Source organism: Sparassis crispa, assembly GCF_003851025.1.
Source record: "Sparassis crispa DNA, contig_000007F, whole genome shotgun sequence".
Lineage (NCBI taxonomy): Eukaryota > Fungi > Basidiomycota > Agaricomycetes > Polyporales > Sparassidaceae > Sparassis > Sparassis crispa.
The window spans coordinates 1,215,125-1,230,565 of NW_020939754.1; the positions used below are offsets into that span (position 1 = coordinate 1,215,125).

The window sequence follows — 15,441 nt, forward strand, 5'->3', positions numbered from 1 at the left end:
CACATATATATCTATATACAATGGTACACAATCATTTCACAGACAACATTGAGAAGTGAACAGTGTCAGGTAGCAAGGGGTCTTGCATGTAACAAAGCAGATTGAAATTGTGCGGAGAGAAACAACAACACCTTCCATTCCTGGACATGAAAATAAATCCGGGGAAAGCCGACAGAGCGGACGCGTGACAGGCGTGACCACACGCGTCAAGTACTCTCCAGTGTCCAGTGTCCACTGCACTCTACACCTTCAAAATGGCCTGGTACGACGACGCCCCCGCCGCCGGGCCCTCCTTCATCGAACGCGCGTTCGATGCTCCCGAGGACGACTTCGCCCTGCCCGACGCCTTCGGCGCGCCCGCGCTGCCCGCGCAGGCCGCAGCAGAATCCACGCCCTTCCAGGAGCTCGTCCGGCACTGGATGAACGAGCGGCACGCGCCGGACATCCTCCCGGGCCAGGAGGCGCTCCTCGGCCGCCTCCTCGACCACGTGCGCAAGCAGGTGAGCTAAGCTATTCGGTGGGTGCGGCGGGGCGCGGCTGAGGGCTCATAGCGCTAGGCGAGCGACGTGCAGAACCTGCGCGCAGACCCGGAGGCGTACGAGGAGGAGCACTTCCGGATAGTGCTCGTCCAGACGGAGATTGAACGCGTCAAGTTCGTCGTGCGCGCGTATGTGCGTGCGAGGCTGCACAAGGTGCGTGTGCGCGCGCGCTTGTCCGGCGGCGGCGGTCGGCTGACGTCTGTGCTGGGCGGGTGTGCGGCGTGTAGATTGAGAAGTACGCACAGTATATTAGTGTCACCCCCGAGGCGCAGGAGAAGCTTTCGCGCGCGGAGCTCGACCACGCGTTGAGGTGCGTAACTCGCTTGAATGTTTTTGCTCGCGTCAAGGTGCGCAGCCGCTGAGCGCGCGCGCGCAGATACGCCAAGCTCGTGCAGTACCATTTCACCAAGTCCGTGCTCGACGGCCTGCCCGAGGCGCAGCGCGGGATGAACGACAACATCGCGTTCATGCCGCCCATGGGTACGCCTGCGCTCCTCTCGCCTTCACCTGCCGCTGACAACTTCTCTGGGTATATCGATGCCTTATGAATCGGCGCGGCGCAGTGCCCGAGCCGGACAAGCTGCGCCCCGTGTTCGTGCACGCGCTCGAGCGCTGTCCGCCCGTGCGGCTACCCAAGTGCGTGCATCCATCCCCCGTCCCCGTTTACTCTAGTCCTGTGTTAATGACTTGTGACAGCGGGATGCCGATGCAGATGGAGAAAGGCCAGATACTGCTCACGCCGTTCTACGTTATCGAGCAACTGCTCGCACGCGGTGAGGTCGAGCTCGTATGAGGGTAGTATGGTGTTGCCGTTGCGCTGCGTGTACTTTAGAATGGACTCATCGTGTATTTTCGTCATTTGTATTGCGGCCTGTACAGCTATGCGTCGCGTCAAACCGCGATCGTGTCTGACATCTACGCCCTCGTCGGGCGTGCGGCGACAGGGTATCGATATATCACGATCGGCATGTACCTACAGTATCTATCATACAACACACGCGAGCAGCCAACGTCCACCACGGGCAGCAGCACGACACGGGATAACTACTTCACCCCGCCTGCCCGTCCTCGTCCTCGCGCTCCTCGCGCTCTTCCTCCTCCGGCACGTCCCGCTCCTCCGGCTCGCGCTCCTCCCTCTCCTTGCCTTTCCGCCGTCGCCTCGTGCCCGCGCCCGCGCCGTTGGACGGTTCACCCAGGGCTGCGGCGGCCTTGCCCTTACCCTTGGAGCGCTTCTTGCGGCCGTCGCCCTCGAGATCGAGTGAGATCGTCCCGCCTGCGGACGGGTCGGGCACGGCTTCGACGAGCTCCTTGAGGAAGTCGAGCATCTCGACGGTGTCGATCGCGTGTTTCCTGCGCGGCGGTGGGGCGGGCGGGAGCACGGATGTCGGGAGGTGAGAGTGCGTTAGTCGGGGAGGCGAGGGGGGAGAAAGGAGAAGAGAGAAGGGACATACAGATGGTAGGCCTCGACCTTCTTCGAGCCGCGCTCGGCGGTGACCTTGCTCGCTTCCTCGATGATCATCCCGAGGAAGAGCTCGAGCGCCTTCGCTGCGCGCATACAGCCCGGGCGGTGTGGCGTGTGGCGTATGGGGGAGGTGACGGGTCCGTGCGCGCCGTTCATGCGGGAGCGTGTATGTGCATAGAGGATAGGGATACGCTCCGGTCAGCGTGCGGTGGATAACAATGGTAGGAAAGGGAGGGGAGGGGCGCACATATGACGATGGGCGTCGCCTGCGCGACCTTGCCCACTTCCTCGTCCTTCTGCATGATGCGCTTGATGCGCGCCTGCGATTAGGGATGCATTGCACGCGTATCACACGTTCCGCCAGCGCCGTGTCAGGTTCCAACAGTGGGTCGGACGGTCAGGATGCGGACGTGGTCGCGGAGCGCATGGCGTGTGGGATGGTGAGCATGGGAGAGCACGGAGAGGTCAGTGCGGCCGGGTGAGAGGTACGCGGGGACCTACGACGGGGAATTTGGTGGATTTGTTTCTGTTCTTCATTGTGGACGATGTGGAAGAGAGGTCAGACAGACGGGGGACTGGGGAACCACGGAGTGCACCAAGTAAGGATTCAAGCCTCCCTACTGCAGGGGGACACCGATGGTGAAGTGGTTATCATGCTTGCCTTCCATGGCCTGAATGGGCGCTTCGCCGAAGCAAGCGGCACGGGTTCGATTCCCGTTCGGTGTATATGTGGTGACAACTTTTTTTTTGGGCTGGTAAAATTGGACATGTGCGAAATTCAAATTGGCATGAGGAGACAGGCGTGTAAATTAATCAAACGATCGCGCGACCTTAGGTCGAAAAATATCATTAATGATGGTGACTTGGAAGTGTCAGCGCTCGTCTCTCTCTCCCACCGTCCATCACCGCCACATGCACGTCCCCATCCACAAGCCCCTTCCGAAGCGGCGCAGGCTGCTCGCCCCCGCCAACTCGCAACCGCTCTCCGTCAACCCAACAGTTCGTCCGTTGACCGTCCTTTCTTCAATGGTTCAATCGCGCGCAGTCGACGCAGGCATACCCTCACGACCGCCGGTATGCTCCTCGTGTCACCGCACATGCCCCAAGGCAGGGATGGTCGTCCAGTGCGCCCGGTGCGGCCCTTTATCCACCCTCTTTTTTCAACCTTTTCTGACACTTGGCACGTCCACGCCCTCCTTACCCCGTTTCCTACCCCGGAATTGTCACGCCGAACGACGTGTTCCCCCCGCAGCTGCCGCGCGCCGACGTGCACGATCTGCACGCGCACCTGCACCGCACGCCCTGTGGCGGACGACTCCTCCCCGCCCACGCCCGCGCTCACGCTCTCCCCGTCCCCGCCCTCGACGCCCCTCCCCACCCCGTCCCCGTCCCCGCGCCGCCGAGCGCTCGTGCTCTCCGCCATCCCGAACACGACGCGCCGCCGCAAGCGCGAAGCAGATGCAGACGAGGGCGACACCGCCACTGCGAAGTGGGGGTGCGCCAGGGACGCGGAGTGCGAGCCCGGCTGCGCCCGCACGGTCTGTAGGGCGTGCTGCGTCGAGAGCGCGCAGAGGTGCGTGTATCCCGCGCTGTGCTGCTTGCGGGTTCGTTGCTGATGTCGGCGTGTGTGTGGGCAGCGGGAATGTGACGTGCCTCGACTGCTGGTATGCCGCCGGCGCGCGGCCGGAGCGCTGTGGCGCGGGTGTGTCGTTCGCTGCGGAGTGGTCTGGGGGTGGCGCGTACCAGCCCCCGCCTGCGTTCGTGCTGTGACCATAGGACGTGCCGTTGTCGTGGTCCCGGGTGTCCATCTCCTTGTTGTCGTGCTCCGATTATCCCTCATCGCACGATACAGCTGAGTTTCCGCATGCGCATCTATCCACTTACATACACGTCTCTGCGTTTTCCGCAACTCTCATCCTCACGGCGCTCCCCTTGTCAAGGTCATTTATCTCTACTATACGTGCTCGCCACCCTTTCCTCTTCCCCTTACACTACTGAACAGCATTCCGTTATCACCCATACGTCCAAGCTCTCACTCTGCTCCAGCTCTCTCTGCATCTCTTCATTGACTTATGCATACATCTGTATACCTACCCGCTTATTACCCACACCACAATGTACACGCTTGGATACCGGCTCCCTCCAATGCACACCCACCGCCACGAGCGCTTCAAGTTCGACAACGACATTGCGTGAACAAGTACATAGCACCCGAATGGTATCAACAAAGTCAGGGTATATCACACAGTACAGCAGCGTCCCACAGTCCAAAATCCAAAATATAAAAAAATCGAAAGCGAAAGCGTTACACGACACCCAAACGGTGTTCGATCCCAGCCCTCTCAAAATCCGCATCATGCGCGTCCGCCACGCCCCCGCCCCGTCCCGCCCATCCCCGCGACACGATCTCGTCCACCCGCGCGAGAGCGCGCCGCGGCGAGGGCGAGGGCGACGACAGGTCCACCCCCCAGCCCGTTCCCGCATCCGCGTGCACCGCCCCCTCGTACGCCCCATGCTTGCCCGGCGTCTTCTGCAGCCGATTCCGCTGAGGCGACGGGAATGGCGACGGGAGCGGCGGCGGCAGCTTGTGCGTGCGCAGCTTATTGGTCGCACGCGGTGGGGTCGCGCGCGCGTCCGGGAGGCGCAGCTCGAGCGTGGGGCCCGCGCCAAAGTCTGGCCGCAGCGGCGGGAGCGGGCTGAAGAAGAGCAGCTGCGACTCGAGCGGCGGCGACGTGATCTGCGGCGGGCTCAGCGGGAGCACGGACGAGTCGACGCGGCGCGGACGGGGCGGTGCCGGGGACCAGCTGCCTGCCCCGGTGGTGGTGGTGGAGAGCGAAGCGGGGAGGGCTGGGGCGGGCATGGGGCCCGCGAGCGCGGGGGCGGACGCGCGCGAGGCCATGGGCGTCGAGAACGGCGTGGTGCGCTTTTCCACGACAGACCGCCGGGGCGGGAGCGCGGTGAGGTTGTCCGCGCGCGCGCCGCCGTTCGCGCGGGACCACGAGAGCGTCCAGCTCCACGACGCCGATGGCCGCTCCACTGCCTCCTCACGCGGAGTTCGCGCGGGGCGGTTCCAGCCTTGCTGCGCGACCTCCTCCCCCGGGTCCTCCTCGACGATCCGGAACCCCATGTCCGCGCCGTCCGCGCCGCTCGCGACGGAGCGTGCACGGCGGGGCGTGCTCGCGGCAGTCGTGCCCGAGTATACGCTCGTGGCAATGGTGCCCGAGTACACGCTCGCGCTCGCGCTCGAGGCGGCGGTCTGCACGTCGTCGACGTTAAAGTCCGAGTCCGCGCGGCGATGCCCAGGGCGGTGTTGCACTATCGACGGCGCGGGCCTAACCGTTTCCTGCGACGCGGGGCGGCGCACCGTCCCGAACTTCAGCCGCTCGAGGATCCCGCGCCGAATAGATTTGTGCCTGAGCGTGTCGTACGAGACCCCGTCCTCAGCATCGTCATCGCTGAGCATGCTGGGGGAGGTCACCTGATGTCGTTCGCCGACAGGACCGTACCCGTGGCCATAACCAGCGCCAGAGCTATACTCGTAACCAGAGCCGGAACCAGAGCCAGAATTGGAGCCGGAGCGAGACCGAGAGCCAAAACTTGCACGAGATGGCTGTCCCCGCGCAACAGGGACGCTGAGGAACGGATCGTCCTCCACCTCGACGTACACATACCCCGCCGAAACCGAGTTGGGCCCCGCAGATTGCACAACAGTGTCTGCAGACGAAGCACTGCAGTCATCGCGTCGGCCAGAAGAAGAGAACGCGCGCGCTAGCCAGCTCCCGCGGTCACTGCTCGCGCCACGAGCGAGCGGAGCCTGCTCCGAGACAGGCACCGCCGAGTACACGCTCGGCGTCCCCCCACCCAGCGACTGCCGCGCGGTGCCCATCTCGGGAGCGACGTATCGCGGCCCAGGCTCGAGAGTCTCGTGCTCCCGTCGACGGTAGAGTCTACGGGACAAGAGCCACGCTACAAGCGCACCGAAGGCAGCGCCGAGCAGCGCAAAGACTGGCGCGAGGTACGCGATGTTGAACGGCTTGCGTGGTGTGAGCTTTGCGCGCGCCGTGCGTGCGGGAGGCAGGGCGGTGATCTGGATGAGCGAGGACGTCGCAGAGGCGGCGGTGGAGGCGGACGTGGGCAGGACGGGTTCTGAAGGCGCCGGTAAGGCGAGTGTTCGTGATACATTGAATGTCACGGAGCTTGGGTTGGTCCCAGCCGTAGTCGCCGCGCCGGTCGGGTTTGCGAGCACGTTCGCGGTCGAGAGCATGGTGGTGCTGGCGCCCCAGGAGGGGTACGGCCACCAGTCGAAGCTCGATGTCGTCGTGGGCGCTGAGGCCTCCTGCTTCCGTATATGGCGGGCAAATCGGTATCCATTTGCGCGACCGAATTGGGCCAATGTGAGCGCGACAACTAGGGAGACGATGTGTCGGCGGGAGACAGGCATGGGTACGATTTACAGTATTATGCGTTGTATCGTATTATATATACTGTGGCTGATCAGGGCGGGAGGAAGACGGTGCCGACGCGGGCTTCAACGCAGAGCGCAGATAGGTCTGCAACGGGGACGTCAAATGGCAGCCCAGCGGCAATAAAGGTGGAGCGGCGGATGAGATACGTTGAAGGGGAGTAGGACGCGCCTGTCACACCGGACTTCGGGTGGTTGCGCCAGAACGTGGTGGGGCGGACTGCAACGAGGTTAACTCAGTATCTACTTGGACAAATTTTGAGGATTCGAACTCACACAACGGTGGAGGTGGCGGCAAGATGTTCCCGCTGCTTTCCCTATCAGAAAGGGTCGGCCTTTGGTGCGCAAAGGAATGGCTGAATGGCGTCAGGGTCTTCCGTGGGCTACTCACGGTCGACGCAAATATAGAAGTAGTCGGTGGGGCTGTTGCAGGTCTGGGGGGAAGAGATGATTTGGGTGATCTCAAATTCCGCTGTCTGGGATATCTCTCGGGTGCAAAGAGGAGGGATCTGTCCAGAGGGGAAGACGGAACCGAGTGGAGGGCAACCATTTCAGTTCGAACTGTGGGATGGCTGACACCGTGCAACTTATTGCGTGGTGCTGCACTGTCTCCGTTATTTGAACCCTGACCGAGCATGATTGGGCGTTCGACCAGTATATCTTCGAATGCAAGATCGACAACGAACGACAGGAGAGTGTAGATCAGATATCTGACTCTGATTGCGGAAGAAAGTGGAAGACTTCGACAAAAATCTTAAAGTGAAGGTCCCATCAATGCAAAGTTGATACTGGACTGACAACTCGGAAAAACTGATGTGTAAGAAGAGGCAAATCGTACACTGCGGCAATTCGTAGTTATGGGCAGCGGTTGTCACTGCGACCGTTTGAGGCTAAGACTAGTCCTGAAAACACCGAGAGTGAGTAGAGCGGTGGAAACGATGGTAACCAGCTGCAGGATAATGCAGACTGCAGCAAATTGGGGCCAGCGGAGCTCGAGGTAATAGATGAGAGACATTCGAAGTTTGCAGTGACTCTATAGACGGTCACGTGCACTCAACGGGTGGAAGTAGGTCGGTAGGTTCCTGGTATTGGTCCCATTCAAGAACACCGGATTGTCGCGCCTGGAACAGCTATGTACCCGTGAACGGTAGTTCATATTGAAGTGCATGCCCAGTGCATGAGTTTGTCTTGAATTATCGACGAAATGGCAGTAACGCGTTATGTCACCCATCAGTCACGCCTTTTGGGATGTCACAAAAAAGTGATTTTCTGCCGAAAACAGAACTCGTCGTTCGCCGCCGTTCAAGCTCGCGAAGGTTTAAGATATGCCAGTACAAACGTATACACAGAAGGTAATCAGGGGGACCGGAGACGGGGAGAAATGCTCAGCTGCCGACTTGTAGGGGGATGCCGATGGTGACGGGAGGGCATAGTACAATATCGCTTATAACGAAAACTGGAATTCAAAACTTCGCGTGCGCTGGGGTAAATATATATGTTCTGTCCTTCGATTGTCGGTCGATTGGGTGTTACGAGTCAATGGCTTGCGGGCAGCAATATCTTTTGACGGACATATATTAGTACACGATGGTCGAGGATCAGGACACACGGCTTACTTTCCTCTTCATCATCTAGGCTTCCAACAACGTTGACGAGAGGAGCGACAAGCATCATTGCCTCTTGGACGATTCTGAAGCTCGGATATGTGGGTTATGCAGAGGGGAAGTATGCGTGCTAAGTGAGTTATTTAGAAACTGTGGTGCGAACGAGTTAGCAACTTCACACAGGAATGCCGCATTCCTTCGGAAGGCACACGGAGTAAAGATATAGAGTCGTGGAGGAAAGACCGGCAACATCAGCTGTCGAGAGGCCATGTGGTCAGAATACCTGGTTAGTTGCTATACACCACACCATCTGACGGGAGAACTAAGGACGAAGAGCGGCTCGCTATAAGGCATGATGCCTGACTGATGCCGCAATAGAATCTTTGATGGCACCCTCGATACCTAGAAATGTATCCTCGATTTCAAGATGATTAAACCAAGATCCAGGCCGCTCTCCTTCAACTCTCGCGCCTGTCTCCCACAGGTCTGAATAACATATGGAGAAAGAAGCTGGCTGCCCACTCGAAGGAGGCGAGCCGAGGACCAGCACGAGATCCGCATGCGCAACCCGTTTGGACACCGCTGTCAAACCATCTCAGCGTGCGGTAGTCTCTCGCATGCACTCTGAAGAAGCGGTGGATAGCAGGTTTGATACCGCTGTGGTGCAGGCAGGACATGCCGAAGCTCCCGGTACAGCCAGCATTGTCTCCAGTGCATGTGTCAGTCATAGGACTGAACGAGACAAGGAGAGGAGCAGATTCACATGGATGTCTCATATCTAAATCAGTCAAGGTCCTTGAGTTGGAGTTTCCTTACTGTAAATACCGATGCGCCACTACTTCAGAGATACTCTGTCCCCCTAGCTTCGAGAATAAAATAAAATAAAGCAGAGAAATGACTCCATGTTTTCATGGGCATTCATTTATACGCTGTGAGTATTCAATAACATTCTCAATTACAGACACCGAGCGACCCGCACTTCCCTCGCATTGGACGTCAAATTGCGCCATGACCCAGCTAACCGCTTCTCTCTAGTCTTGGCTGTCAGGCCAAACCGTTCAATCCCGCAAATCAAGTCAAATAAACAATTATCACTCACTATCTTCCTGGCCACCTTCTAAAGAGAAGTGCCTTCGCCTCCCGTCCTAGCTCCGTGTGCCACTCCTGTTCATCGAAGTCATAGTCCTCGTCGAACACACCACGCTCTTCCCAGAATTCGTCCGGATCGACGTCCTCATATATCTCGGAGATATCGCCACCGAGGAAGTTGACTACAAGACACCGGATAAAGTGGCCTCTGAGGTACTCATCACTCGGGCGCGCATTCTGACTCAAGTGGGAGAGATCAAGATGGGTGCGAGGCAACAGGTAAGAGGATGCCGAGGGAACAAACGACACGATACGGTAATTATCCTAGCATCACGGATATCAGAATATCTGCGGAAGAAAGGGTGGCATACTTACATCAACATCAACACCAAATTCATTCTCCTCGAAACCCTTGGCTAGATCTTCCCTCATGGTCAGCGCATTTGAAACTGAAAGGTATTGCCTCATATCTTCCTCCATATTCTGGATAGTGGAGGAGCAGCACGAGGTTATGGTATGTAAGGCATGACACCAGCTGTTAGGCTTACGAAAGATGCAAGAAATGGCGGATAGATCCACCTGATGACCAGAGAAGCTTGATTGGATGATGTACCTGTGAAAATGCAGCGTTCGCTGTCTCTCACTTTCACTTCTTCCTGAAAGGACACAGACATTTCACCCCACTGTAGGCAGAAGCAGTCAGCAGCAATGCCCACATGGGGTGTTCAATATTCACCTCAAGGCCTCCAACATCTGACAAGCTTTTCTTCAGGAAGGCGAATGACTTTCCTTCTGTGAGCAGAGGCAATTCATCCACAACAGGGCCTTTGGTACCTGACAAAAAAATTAGTCATGACGGTTAGAGCGAAAATGTCGCTTATACGCACCAGGGCGGCATATTCCTATATCACCTGGGGCCAAGGCTTCGGTCGATGTTAGGTCAATGGTATCGCCCGCAGGGCAGACGGCATAGTTAAAAAGCATCGCTTGAGAGAAGCAGATATTCACAGGACGAATTTCGAAGACGTCTGCATTCTCGAAATCCGAGGCGTGCTCGTTAAATACGAGTAGGATCCAGCGGCGCAGCGTGGCTGCAGAGAGTTGGTGGTTTTCATCTAAATGTAGGCCTAGGATGACGGCATGGCCCATCCAAAAGGCAGGTCAGTCAGGTTCAACATAAGATCGGAACATTGTTTCCACGCACCACCAACCACGCGGTCAGACCACAGGAAGAAATTGCGCTGCAAACGGCGGGATTTCTCTGACAGCGTGTGTATGGGTTCGTATGGTACAGACTGGCTCATGTCTGATAGTATGGTGAGGATGATGGTTCCAATGGCTATCTCTGTCGGCCTTTATATGTTCGCAAAGAAGGATGTGGCGTAACGCTATTACGGCGTGGGACCGGCAGCACTCTGTTACCTCAACGAAACCGCCGAAGCTTGGCCTGCCGCCATCTGACCTCGAGTCCGTCAATCACTAGCAACAATAAGTGGTAGAACTAATCGTGAAACAGCCGTCATGCATGCGGGGGAATACGATAATGGTTTCAGACTCCTGTTGTCTAGCCGACTGGTAGGATTCTTCCGATTTCGGCCCGTGGTGGGTCCATGTTTGAGCTGGGTAAGCAGGCTGCTCTTGGCAACAATTCAAGATCATTTTCTCCTCATGGCTAATTTTCACTGCATTCGTCCATCCAGCGAGGTCTCGGGGTACTAGTATAGCTTTCATGTTTGATTCGGAGGTAGTAGCCATTCACTATGAATATACGCGAGGATCGCCATTAATATGCGACCTAGGCCGCGATTACTCTGCCACAACATCAGGGAGCCGTTTGTCTAGCTCATCAAACCCATCAAACCTCTGATATCTCTCAATGATTCTGTAAAATTTACCAAGGAGTTGGCAATTGCGCCACAACCTGCAAGTCCCTAGTATTGTCGACCTGTACTTTACAGTGGGTACTCAAATTTCAATCGTTGTGATCCGGGATGAATTTAAAACTGTCCATCAAATTCTTGACATCATGCGGTTTCTAGATCGATTCCTTTATGCAAGACGACGTGTGGGAATTCGGGTTGTTGCTGCGGCCTACGAAGCATACACAACATACACACTACTACCACCCGTCACATCAACAGTCTTCTCACCGGTAAAATTTTCAACTCTATTGTCTTACACAGCGTGCGGACTCCTATCATGGCGGATATCCCTTTATATGCTAAGCTACATAAGAGGTGTGTCGAGTGACCCAATCCTCCATCGTCAACTCTCAAATCCAATCTGTGCTCAATACACCATCCGCTATCCCTAATCCCTAATCCCTCTCCCTTCACTATGGAGTTCGACACGGAAGACTACTTCAACGAGGACCAGAGAGATGTCCATGTCTGGTGCTCTAGGGTAGATATTGACTGCATGCTGAAGCTTGTCGCTGGTGAGTGTTAGATCATTTTGGGATTGGACTACAGCAAGATGACTGACTAACGGACAATTGTTCGTTTCGAACGGTGCTACACTTTCTCCAAACTTCAAGTTAATGTTTTCTATCAGTGGTTGGCCATGATCATTAACCTCAACCGGAGTTCGCAGTTTGGTGAGAGATTTGGCATTGTAGAAATTGCATCTACTGAACTTTTTTCACTGTAGATACACTAGTTCTTGTGCCATGCAAGGATCCCAGGCTGTTGTCCAGGACTAATCACCGTTCATTCTTTTCTTCTCCATCTGTAGATCAGCATCTTCCTCAGGATTCCACCGCGCTACTCAATCCTGGTCATTATGCACCCTACAAGTGTATGTATGTCACCTATTATCCTCGCTGTGATATCCTGACTGATTACCTTGCATGAAGTATCTGACGACAATCTGATCCCTGTGAGCATCGAACTGCACAAATTACTCTGTTCTTCAAAGCACGAGCAGCGTAGAGGCCCCTTAAAACCTGCATCCAGCGCAAGTCCAAGTCCCAAGAATGACTCAGAACGTCGTGTGAGTGTCATAAGGGATATTCCGTGGTACATCAGTTCACGATATTGTGCGGATTTACAGAGTAACAAGACACGTAAAACAGTACGATGCCGAGACAAGAGATGTGTTGTCACCGGCGAAGAAGCTCTTCGACGTAATCGTGGCTATAACTTCACTGGGCTAGAGGTGGCCCATATTTTCCCTCTAGCTTTCACAGGAGACGTGCGCATAGAAGTCATTCTGTCAGATATTGTGTTTCTGATAATTCGTCGTCGTTTTGCAGGCTACTGCTATGGCAGCAATGCCACATGATGTGGCAGAACAGTTGAAAGATTATAAATCTGCAGATAAACCGGAGAATGCAATGCTTCTGAGGGCAGATGTCCACAAGCTGTTTGACAATTATCAGTTCGGCATATGGGTAAGTTTAATTTCTCACAGGTGACCTATTACTGACTGGTTCAATCAATTAACAGCCTACAGATGGAACATTGTACCGGTTTGAGAGGTCCGGTGCTCCTGTCATTGGACGACTTCCCAGTGACGACGTCTCTCAAGAGTTGGCCGTTCTGAAAGCGCATGGTATATCCAGCCAGTTCTTTATTGAACATTTCCGTGTCTGTCTTTCGTGGCACGTCAGGGGTCATGGCAGACGCAGAGGTGCCGACGATCTGCTGGAATTGTAGCCGAAATTCATTCCGCACAACTTCACACTAGGCAGATCAAGAGTCAGTACTTTGAAATCTCAGCTAAATCTATGTTATATGTCGTTTTCAATTCGCTAGTGGATTTCGTGAAATTGGTTGATACAAACATGATGGATACGCAAATAATTAAACACCGCCCAACAAACTGCTTGTTACGCAAATAAAGCCATCTCTCCTGCCACGAACACGAACACATCCCAACACTTCTCTCGCCTTACGGAAGCCTTTTCGGGAGGGACAACATTGCGCACAATAAGCCAAATATCAGGGAGAACCTCATAAAACGATGCCAGAGGGAAAATATGGGGCACCTCTAGCCCGGTGAATTTATAGCCACTATTGCGCCGAAAAGCTTCTTCGCCCGTGACAACATATCTCTTGTCTCGGCATGGTACCGTTTTACGTATCTGCCCGAGTATACGCTCGCGGCAGTCGTGCCCGAGTACATGTTTGCGCTCGCGCTCGAGACGGCGGTCTGTACATCGTCGACGTTGAAGTCCGAGTCCGCGCGACGGTGCCCAGGGCGGTGTTGCACGGTGGACGCCGTGGGGCTACTGACCGTCTCCTGCGACGCGGGGCGGCGCACCGTCCCGAATTTCAGCCGTTCGAGGATCCCACGCCGAATAGATTTGTGCCGGAGCGTGTCGTACGGGACCCCGTCCTCAGCGCCGTCATCGCTGAGCATACTGGGGGAGGTCACCTGTTGTCGCCCGCCGACAGGACCGTATCCGTGGCCATAACCAGCGCCAGAGCTATACTCGTAACCAGAGCCAGAGCCAGAGCCAGACCGAGAGCTAGAACTTGCACGAGATGGTTGTCCCCGCGCAGGGACGCTGAGGAACGGATCGTCCTCCACCTCGACGTACACATACCCCGCCGAAACCGAGTTGGGCCCCGCAGATTGCATAACAGTGTCTGCAGACGCAGGCGTACATGTCATATTGTTGCATAATATACCTAAGACTGTAAGCCAAGTGTGATGCACACTCACCTATAGTCATAGTACCGTCTACACATGCATTAGATTGTGCATTCAGGATGCATATTCATGTATAGCGAATGCATCACGGTATGCATAGGAGGAAGCGCGCCCCCTTTCCTCTTTTGAAATGCTATTATTAGTCCCATCTGCTTTAGGTCGTCCTCCCGCTGGCTACTTGGCGCTCAACCCGCCCTCCAGCACTGCCACCCGCCTCCTTCATCAGCAAAAGTCAACTTTTGCTTACTGGTGTTATACCCTTGATTAAGGAAAAATAAGGAGATCCCGTTTCTTATTCCTCCATTATTCACCCTTATCGGCGTTAATTGCCCAATTAAGAACGGAGACCTCCTTAATTAAGGAGATAAGGGAGCTAAATGGAGGTAACCAAAAGTTGACTTTTGCTGATGTTCCTGCTTCAGCGGTATTCGGTCCTGTTAGAAATCGCGCCTTAGTTCCCAAATAGGAAGGTAGTGATGGCGGGTCAAGATGCGTCGGGGCGCGTGATTACGCGTCCTAAAATAGATTTCTGTATATATACAGTTCTAGACGCTCCACTTTATATAAGCAAATTTCCTTCTTTGTCTTTCTTTGTAATCATGCCCTCGGCTTGTCTGCCCTTGGGCGCTCCCCAATTTCTGGAGCTCCAGAAATTTGGGCGCTACTTTCCAACACTCCCCCTCAAGCCGATGGGCATTCCGAGCTTCTTTGTGAGCTTCTCGTGCCTCGGCTTAGGGAGTGACTTTGTTAGGATATCCGCTATCATGTCCTCCGTGGGACAGTAGTGGATATCAATATATTTATCCCTCAATTTTTCGCGCACATAATGATGCTTTACATCAAAATGTTTTGATTTCGCTGGGGATCACGTGCGATTGAGATCGCCACTGTATTATCCTCGAATAAAATTGTAGGATCTTGTTGCTTGAAACCTATTTCTTTGAATAGTGTTCGGAGCCACACAGCTTCTTTTGCCGCTTCGGCGGATGCCATGTATTCGGCTTCCATGGTGGATGACACGACCGTGGTTTGCTTCTTTGAGCTCCACGTGATCGTGCCATTTCCTAATTTAAATAAATATCCCGAGATTGATTTGCGATCTCGGATATCGTTCGCATAGTCTGCATCTGAGTAGCCCACAAATATGGATTGATCTTCGGGCTTGACATCTGCAATTGGCCCGTAGATTATTCCAAGTTCTCGCATTCTGGATAGATAGCGGAGGACACGTTTAGCAGCAGTCCAATGAGCCATTCCGGGATTGGCAGTAAATGAGCTAAGCCGTTGCATGGCGTGAGCAATGTCTGGTCTCGTGGCAATTGCCGCATACATCAGTGATCCGACGAGCGATGCATATCCGTTGTCTCGGTTGCATTCGTCATCAGTTTCTGGTTCTTCTTTTTCGAGCACTGTGTTTGGATCAAGAGGCATTCTGACTGTGTTGGCATTTGTAAGTCCATTCTTGTGTAGGATAGACTCAATATATTTTGTCTGAGAGATTTTGATTGTCCGCTTTGAACGGTCTCTCTCAATTTCTATCCCCACAATTTTTCGGGGTTTGCCAAGGTCGGTAACTTCAAACATATTTCGGAGTTCCCTCTTCAATTGGTCCATCAGTGCGCAATCATT

At 55.0% G+C, this 15,441-nt stretch overlaps 8 protein-coding genes and 1 non-coding gene across 9 annotated transcripts; 4 read left to right on the top strand and 5 right to left on the bottom strand.

Annotated features, from left to right (window-relative positions):
* Positions 1 to 254: 254 nt before the first annotated feature.
* Positions 255 to 1,332, top strand: SCP_0804060 (DNA replication complex GINS protein; the record flags this gene model as incomplete). The annotated part of the gene is made up of 6 exons (XM_027760995.1): positions 255 to 500; positions 558 to 692; positions 767 to 849; positions 916 to 1,019; positions 1,103 to 1,175; positions 1,236 to 1,332. 6 exons carry the CDS (start codon positions 255 to 257, stop codon positions 1,330 to 1,332), a joined length of 738 nt encoding a protein of 245 aa, XP_027616796.1.
* A 256-nt stretch (positions 1,333 to 1,588) lies between these two features.
* SCP_0804070 (hypothetical protein) lies at positions 1,589 to 2,538 on the bottom strand (the record flags this gene model as incomplete). Its single annotated transcript, XM_027760996.1, has 4 exons — positions 1,589 to 1,889; positions 1,991 to 2,084; positions 2,249 to 2,321; positions 2,503 to 2,538. 4 exons carry the CDS (start codon positions 2,536 to 2,538, stop codon positions 1,589 to 1,591), a joined length of 504 nt encoding a protein of 167 aa, XP_027616797.1.
* A 93-nt stretch (positions 2,539 to 2,631) lies between these two features.
* SCP_t0804080 lies at positions 2,632 to 2,727 on the top strand. Its single transcript has 2 exons — positions 2,632 to 2,668; positions 2,693 to 2,727. It is a non-coding gene; the product is annotated as a tRNA-Gly (tRNA).
* Positions 2,728 to 2,913: 186 nt separating this feature from the next.
* Positions 2,914 to 3,771, top strand: SCP_0804090 (hypothetical protein; the record flags this gene model as incomplete). The annotated part of the gene is made up of 3 exons (XM_027760997.1): positions 2,914 to 3,134; positions 3,254 to 3,574; positions 3,639 to 3,771. 3 exons carry the CDS (start codon positions 2,914 to 2,916, stop codon positions 3,769 to 3,771), a joined length of 675 nt encoding a protein of 224 aa, XP_027616798.1.
* Positions 3,772 to 4,306: 535 nt separating this feature from the next.
* Positions 4,307 to 6,442, bottom strand: SCP_0804100 (hypothetical protein; the record flags this gene model as incomplete). Its single annotated transcript, XM_027760998.1, has 1 exon — positions 4,307 to 6,442. The coding sequence occupies one exon, from the start codon at positions 6,440 to 6,442 to the stop codon at positions 4,307 to 4,309; it is 2,136 nt and encodes a 711-aa protein (XP_027616799.1).
* A 53-nt stretch (positions 6,443 to 6,495) lies between these two features.
* Positions 6,496 to 7,100, bottom strand: SCP_0804110 (hypothetical protein; the record flags this gene model as incomplete). Its single annotated transcript, XM_027760999.1, has 2 exons — positions 6,496 to 6,683; positions 6,740 to 7,100. 2 exons carry the CDS (start codon positions 7,098 to 7,100, stop codon positions 6,496 to 6,498), a joined length of 549 nt encoding a protein of 182 aa, XP_027616800.1.
* Positions 7,101 to 9,098: 1,998 nt separating this feature from the next.
* Positions 9,099 to 10,460, bottom strand: SCP_0804120 (hypothetical protein; the record flags this gene model as incomplete). Its single annotated transcript, XM_027761000.1, has 7 exons — positions 9,099 to 9,108; positions 9,167 to 9,480; positions 9,532 to 9,639; positions 9,705 to 9,839; positions 9,893 to 9,990; positions 10,044 to 10,283; positions 10,361 to 10,460. The coding sequence occupies 7 exons, from the start codon at positions 10,458 to 10,460 to the stop codon at positions 9,099 to 9,101; spliced, it is 1,005 nt and encodes a 334-aa protein (XP_027616801.1).
* A 1,033-nt stretch (positions 10,461 to 11,493) lies between these two features.
* SCP_0804130 (hypothetical protein) lies at positions 11,494 to 12,812 on the top strand (the record flags this gene model as incomplete). Its single annotated transcript, XM_027761001.1, has 7 exons — positions 11,494 to 11,593; positions 11,693 to 11,752; positions 11,806 to 11,952; positions 12,011 to 12,147; positions 12,208 to 12,348; positions 12,410 to 12,547; positions 12,603 to 12,812. 7 exons carry the CDS (start codon positions 11,494 to 11,496, stop codon positions 12,810 to 12,812), a joined length of 933 nt encoding a protein of 310 aa, XP_027616802.1.
* A 334-nt stretch (positions 12,813 to 13,146) lies between these two features.
* Positions 13,147 to 13,740, bottom strand: SCP_0804140 (hypothetical protein; the record flags this gene model as incomplete). The annotated part of the gene is made up of 1 exon (XM_027761002.1): positions 13,147 to 13,740. One exon carries the CDS (start codon positions 13,738 to 13,740, stop codon positions 13,147 to 13,149), a length of 594 nt encoding a protein of 197 aa, XP_027616803.1.
* Positions 13,741 to 15,441: the final 1,701 nt, after the last annotated feature.